Consider the following 7,620-nt stretch of genomic DNA (forward strand, 5'->3'; position numbering starts at 1 on the left):
GATGACCAAAAAACCCCAGGGATTCTCCTGTCTCTGGTTCCTCAGTGCTGGAATTGTAGGTACATGACAACACACTTGGCTTTTTACATTGATATTAGTGATGTAAATGGGTCTTCATGCTTGGACAAGTCCTTTCCCCTCTGTGTCATATCCTCAGCCCCTAATACCCAATCTTTTACTGAATATTCCTAGGTGACCTATGATTAGTCATTCCATCTCATGTGAGTATTCTGTTAAGCATGATGTGTGTGTGTGTGTGTGTGTGTTTGTGTGTGTATACATATTTGTATTTTTGAGATAGGGTTTCTCTGTAGCTTTGGTGCCTGTCCTGGAACTAACTGTTGTAGACCAGGTTGGCCTCGAACTCACAAAGATCCTCCTGCCTCTGCCTCCCTAGTGCTAGGATTAAAGGCGCACGCCACCACCACACGGCTGATGTATAAATTTATACCTAAAGAATTTGGACCTCTGATAGAATTTTCTAAGTTTATATATATTGGAAAGTGGAGAGGTGGTACTAATTTTGCTCCTTCAATATAACTATGTCTAAGGTATGCACTGCTCTTGAAGACAAGGCAAAGATTAACCAATAATAAAACTAGCCATATATATCGATGTCTCACTGGTCAAATTACTTGCCCTAAACAGTAAAGGCTGGAGTTTGGATCCATGTAAAATGACAGGCAGCCACGCTGCTTTGTCTTAATTTCATCCTCAGAAGGCAGAAAGCCAGAAATCCCTGGAATAAGCCAGTCCAACAAGACTAGCCATATTCACAAGCTCTGGGTTTAACGGAGAGACTCTGCCACAATAAAGAGGAAAAGAAATGGGGAATGATTCCCAAAATCAGACTTAGGCCTCCAAATGTACAAACACGCACACACACAAACAGAAACACAGACACACGAAAATGAAAAGAAAAAGTTAGGTAAAATGATACTTGTCAGCTATTCACAGACCTCATCTCTAAAATATGTCATTAATTGAAATAAAAGCATTTCCAAATGGCCAATGAGCTATAAGATATTATCTTCAATCAGCAGCATGGTGGTGGCATGTGTCTGTAATTCTAGCACTCAGGATGCTGGAACAGGAGGATTTGGTAGAGTACATAGTCAAGTGAAGGCACCACTCCAGATGAACATGTCCACTGGGAGACAGTCGGGATAAGAGGGGCAACCGCTGTGCAGAGGCAGGGGCTGCTGCTGCACAGCCTACACTCTACAGGGCAGTTCCCTCAAAGTGATATGCCTTGAATGTTAATAGCGAGTAGAAGAGAGAGCTGAAATGTATTAGAGTAATGTTCCGTTTCTCCAAAAGTAAAAATAACATAAACAAAGCATTTGCATGTACTTATCCTTTTTTCCATGTGATTTATTAGAGAGAGACCTTCTAATAAAAATGATGATCATAGTTTTCACCCAGACAACTGACTGAGGACGTATGGACCATCACAGGCTGGTCAAACTGAGATACCGCTCAGGCATGAGTCTCCACCCAACAATGCTGTTTTTCTTTAAATCATCACTAATCATTTTTATTGCAGTCAGAACCTAATCCAACTGGTTTTTCAAGTGTACTTAATATGAACAAAATTGAACCAATTAGCTCTCTAATTAAACCTAATCGAAATGAACACACAATTTAGCTTGTGTCACTGTTTACAATGGCTCAAAAGTACATTTTTTAAAAACAGAGTTTAAGTGACTACAAAAGTCAAATATACTGTAAAATTTCTAGATGGGTAAAAAGCCTAAGAAAGTAATTATAATCTATATCGAAAAAAAATCTGTACACCTTCCCACAGAACCCATCTAACACATAATTTTAATAGTCTCCAAATAATTCTGCAATTATAAAAAATGGCTTACTTGTCCTCTGCCAGGATTTTCCTTTGGAACAAGCAGAGAAACCACTGGTCCATATTTCTGACACTCCTCTTTGACATCTTCTACAATATCTGGTGAGAGAACCACATAACAGCAGGCTGGTTACCACGTGAGAATGCAGGGACACGTAGCTAAGTAGGGAAGCTATTTTCCTTACCTTAGGAAAAAAGCTTAAAATATATAAAGTCAGAGCATTAACAATTTAATAGTCTATATTTAATGTTTTAAACTTCCCAACTGTTATTCTGTTTTTCCTGTTGAAGTCAACCAGCACCATGAAGTTACTAGTGTATCTGCCAGAGTGTTATCAGCGTACACAAGCAAATATAATTTTATGTAGTTTAAGGAACAATTTCCACTTTAGTATTTCTTAAGTATATCTTTGTAGTTTTCTAGATTTTATATTTATTTTAACTTATTACTTAATTTAATTGGTTTATTTAAGTGTTTTAACTGCAGATATACATGTGCAACATGTGACTGCAGAACCCCTGAGGACAAAGAGGGCACTGGATCCTCTGGAACTGGAGTTATAAGACCACTGTGAGCTGCCATGTGACTGCTGATCCACCTCTCTGGACAGTTTTCCATATTATTAAATGAAATATTCTCATTTGGTTTTATGACTATATAGTTTTGGACAGTTTACTATATTCAAGAAATTACCCAATGTCTCCCAACTGATGACTACTCAACTATTTCAAAACTTCTTGATATTGTAGACAATACTATTTACAATTCATTTCACTTCATTATTTCTTGCAGTTGATATTCTAGAAATACCATTGCTAGGTCAAAACTGACATAAACTTGCAATGTTGTTACAATTATCAGGTTGTCTTTCCTAAGGGACTAACATAAACTCTTTTAAGCAGTGTAATCAAAAATTTGTTTTCCTATTCCCTATAGTTTTTGCTGTTTCTGTGCCCAGCAACAAAGACATAGCAATATGGATTGAACTGACGTAAACTCACTCCTTTCTACCATAAATGTTTATTGAGTGCCTACTATGCATTCTTCCAAGCATGCTACAATCCAATTCTTAATCACAGTCATCAAGCCTGTTAGGTATGTGCACATTGGCTACTGTAGGGCCCTGGTCTCCCTTATTCCTGTGGTGCATTCGTGGGGACAGTTTATGATCAACTAACTAAGCTTCCCGTGTGTTTCTGTGCTAGCCCTGCCCCAGCGGTTAGCTGTAGGGCGTTCACTCCTTTGTTAATATGGTAATTTCCCACCTGCCTGGGCGGAAATCCTTGTGCTGCAGTTAGGTAGATAAGGACTTCCCAAAGGCTGAATAAAGTGGCATTCGGCTGATCTCCTTTCGAATGACCCTTGTCTCTCTGTGTGTTCTTTTCAATCTCCAGGCCCTTGCCAGACTCGCGTTCGGTACAGTGGCGCGCGAACTGTACCGAGAGTGTAACACCAAATCGGGTGTTACAGGCTACTGTTACAATTTTAACTGTTTTCCACAAGTAAGTTAAGATACAATCATGCCAAGCTGCTGCCCCCTGAACATGGCACACTTTCTACTTGATGTTACTTCTTCCTACCACTCACCTTTTAGGTAACTAATCATTGAGCTCAGCTGTAACCACTTCAGTGAAAGCCCTCACTTATAACTCAAGCTAGGCTGAGCACCCTTTTTCTGTTGTCATTTGTATGTGTTTCTCTTGTATTAAAAACAAGAAATAATCCCATGTGTTTGAATGAAAAGACTGTTAAAAGGCGCAGAGAGAGAGAACAGAGAGAACAGAGAGAAAGAAAAAGCATAAATGACAGCACAGAGGAGGGACAGAAAACAGATCAGAGACAATCTTATGGGTGAATATTAATTTGGTAAAATAAAATGTCAGAGTCCAAATGACTTTATGAATCTAAAAATCACAAATATTTTAGACATCACAGAGTTCAATGACCTGTTTAAATTTTGTGTTTAGAGGGGGCTGAGAGATGGCTCAGAGGTTAAGAGCACTGCCTGTTCTTCCAAAGGTCTTGAGTTCAATTCCCAGCAACCACACGGTGGCTCACAACCATCTGTAATGAGATCTGGTGCCCTCTTCTGGCCTGCAGGAATGCACGCAGACAGAATACTGTATACTTAATAAATAAATATTAAAAAAAAAAAAAAAAAATTTGTGTTTAGAAAAAAACAGAAGAATCTTATGAATAAAACTCAGATTATACAGACATTGGTCATATTGTGTGTGTAAGAAACACTACAGTAAAATTTGGAAAGCACTAACCTTCATATTCATCTTCATTTTTAAGATAATCATCATCTAGCACATTGAGGAGTCTGAGCACTGGAGTTGGAAGCATCACCAGATCTTCAATATGAGGGGCTGTGAAGGTTCATGACAGTATGGTTAAATGTAATAAACAGAGGACCTGATCAAATAAGGAACCTGAGAATATATACAGATAATTGCCAAAAGACCAGGGAGGGGACATAATAACAGATACAACTTACCAAAAGGGATGCTAAAGAATGGGCTGCACAATGCCATCTCAGCAGGAATCCTTCTGCTTGGGTCATCATGAAGCATGCTGAAACATAACAAAGTCATTATGATTACCGCCAGATCTTCTGAAAGTAAAACTATCAGAAAAACAAAACAAACTCAGTGTTCATCTCAGCACCTCCTTTATTCTCGTGGATTACTGAATCATTCCCCCGTGGAGAATAGAAAGATCATCTGAGTAGCAAAACCATGAGACATTTCTGACATAGTATCATGCTATGATTTAATGTTTCTGACTAAAAAATGAAACAGGAAAGCGATGCACACGCTATAGCACAGTGGGGCAGGGGCTAGACAAATGTTTAAGATAGCACACACACACACACACACACACACACACACACACAAAAACCCCAAAAAACAAAAACAGGCAAACAAAAAGCAAAAACAAAAACCAGAAGATAGTAGTGGGGTAATTGAATCTTGCCAAATTCTCCTAATCTTAAAACAATTTTATGTAAAAATTTATAGGCAATAATACCAGAAACAGACTATTGATATATATTTCATTTATAAGAAAGTAGAGAATAACAAAAGAAAATAAGACAGGAGAACAAAACAACAAGCCAAACAGATATCATTGGGAAGTGCAGCAAGCCAATTTTAAAAAAGCAGATTAAACTACAAGGGACTACTGCACTTACACCAGGTAAATATAAATGAGTCTCTGGGAAATCCTAAGAGCTAGAGTAACCCAGAAACTAGGATTTCCTAAAATAAGCAGCCAAGACACATGGAAAATTCCAGTGAGAAAAAAATATTGGGAAAAGAATTCAAATGATTAAAATGGGGGAAGACAGGAAGACAGACAGAGGGTAAGTAAGATTTATTAGAACAAAACCAAGGAAGAAGAGTCAGATTGCAGGATAGGGAAAAAACACACCTTTTCCCCTCTCTTTTGTGGCTGTGAGACAGTGTCTCACGTGTAGTTTAAGGCAGCCTCAAACTACAGCTATCCTGCCTCCACCTCCCAAACACTGGGATTACAGACATGCACCATCATGCCTGGCTTTTCTTTAATATGACATAAAAACAGCAGAAGAATGACACTTACATAACTAGAAAGGCTATCTTAATTGCTCTGCTTTGAAACAAGGTCTCACTAAGTAGCTCTGGCTGGCCTGGAACTCTCTTTGTAGACCAGGCTGGCCTTGAACTCACAGAGATCCTCCTGCTACTGTCCTGGAATGCAGGGATTAAATCAGTAACACAAATATAAATTTAAAAAGGAAAAAAAATACTTTAACTGGTAAAGTCTGAAAAGCAAGTTATACTACGTCTAACATACCTTTTGATAAGGTCTCTGAGGTGATAGGCTGGAATTGCGGCATTCACCACTGCTTTACTGGCAAATATATGATCAATAATAGCAGAACTGTTTGCCTAAAAGAGGGATAAAAGTCTTCCTTAGGTTATTCATCTCAGCTTGCATTTATTGAGCAGTAGCCATGTGGCACTATTCCATGAGTAACATGAGATACCTCTTCCAAGAACTTATAATCTTAATGGAGGAGACTGCATTATAGTGAATTTCTAGAGGCACTAATTAATACAATACCTGGCACTATTAACATCTTCAAAACTCAAGAAATCACATTGAGATGAAATTTTATGAATGACTGTAATAGGTGGGTCGTAGTGCCTAATGATGAGCCTTTGTTAGTATTTAGGTGAAATAAACTGTCACTGAGAAAAGGGAGGAAAGCATGAGAATGTTGCCTTTGTTACATTATCCACATTCCATTTGTAGCCGATAGATAGCACCTGCTCCTTGAGCACTGTGATGGTTAATCTTCAATGTCAATTTAGAATCACTGAAGACACTGGTAAGGTATACTTCTTGGGTACACCTGATAGTGTATGTCCAGAGATTAACTGAAGGGAGAAGGCCTACACAGCATGTAGGTGGCACTATCTCACGGGCTTGAGTACAGAATTAAGGAAAAAGGGAGACAGCCAACCAGGCACTAGAATGCCCCCTCTTGGCTTCCTAGCCACCAGGATGCAAACTGCCCTGCCACATTGCTACACTCTTCCTGACAGCAGGGACCAATCCCTCTGAAACTGTGATCCAAAATAAATATTTCCACTAGATATAAAAATGTAACTAATAATATGCAGCAAATACTATACTAACTCAGAATGCACAACTGTGTAAATAACAAACATTCAGACATCCACAATAACTAGGATCTACTGGTTACTTTCCATGGACCACACACTATGCTGAAAAACTATGCCAACATTTCTTTTTTAGTTTTAGTACTCTTATAAGACATTATATTCATAGTCTTCTTACATTACAGGAAAATAAAAGGTTTAATGAACCCAAATAACTTAGTAAGAGTTGAAAGTAATATACAGTTGAGCTTCAGAATCTATGCTCACACAAGCTTGGCAATTTTGCCTCTGCAGAAGGTGATAAAACAGATTATGACACTATACCTAGAGAGACATACATTTGAGATTCCATTAGTATATGTCATGCCTCCAAATTTCACACAGATTTGAGTGTGACTTATCTCTGACGTGCTCTGGGCCAACTAGATACAGTTCAAAGGGCCTGAACACAGTCTAAGCTAATTTAAATGGCTGACCCATATTCAGGTAGACACTAAAGAACACTTGGCTTGTTAGCTAGTGGGAAATATCATTAATAGGAAGAAAATAACATTGGTTTTATGCCCATACATGGCATTTTTTGGGCCAATAATAAATTTAAGGTAATCCCACTAGAGAGTTAGTGTATTCTTTCCAAGAATCACTAAACCAGAAATCAGTGACTAGGGTTTAGCACAAATGAAACTATATTATAATGGCCATCTACTATTTGTTAGATGTTTGTTTGTTTATGCTTTTTCAAGACAGCATTTCTCTGTGCAGCCTTGACTGTCCTGGAACCCGCTCTGTAGACCAGGTTGGCCATGAACTCAAAAAACCGTTTGTCTCTGCCTCCTGAGTGCTAGGATTAAAGACATGCACCACCACTGCATTTATTATTAAAATATTTAATTTCAAATACTTATTGCTTAAAACCATATTCAACGATAATGTCAAAGTATTACATACAGAGATACTGAGAACATCATCATAATAAAACATGACAATACATCTAGAAAACTAATTAAGATGAATTCCTAACTTAGAGACATACAAAAGTTCATTTCAGCCGGGCGGTGGTGGCACACGCCTTTAATCCCAGCACT

The 7,620-nt window shown here is 38.2% G+C and overlaps 1 protein-coding gene across 1 annotated transcript in view; it reads right to left on the bottom strand.

Annotated features, from left to right (window-relative positions):
- Window positions 1-7,620, bottom strand: part of Uhmk1 (U2AF homology motif kinase 1) — a 20,720-nt gene that overhangs the window by 8,640 nt on the left and 4,460 nt on the right. The window contains exons 4-7 of the mRNA XM_005348774.2: window positions 5,703-5,797; window positions 4,363-4,439; window positions 4,136-4,234; window positions 1,872-1,960 (exon numbers count right to left, since the gene is read on the bottom strand). Coding sequence (XP_005348831.1) covers window positions 1,872-1,960; window positions 4,136-4,234; window positions 4,363-4,439; window positions 5,703-5,797 — 360 coding nt within the window. The remainder of the gene's footprint in view (window positions 1-1,871; window positions 1,961-4,135; window positions 4,235-4,362; window positions 4,440-5,702; window positions 5,798-7,620) is intronic.

The sequence above is a fragment of the Microtus ochrogaster genome, chromosome 6, assembly GCF_000317375.1.
Source record: "Microtus ochrogaster isolate Prairie Vole_2 chromosome 6, MicOch1.0, whole genome shotgun sequence".
Classification (NCBI taxonomy): Eukaryota; Metazoa; Chordata; class Mammalia; order Rodentia; family Cricetidae; genus Microtus; species Microtus ochrogaster.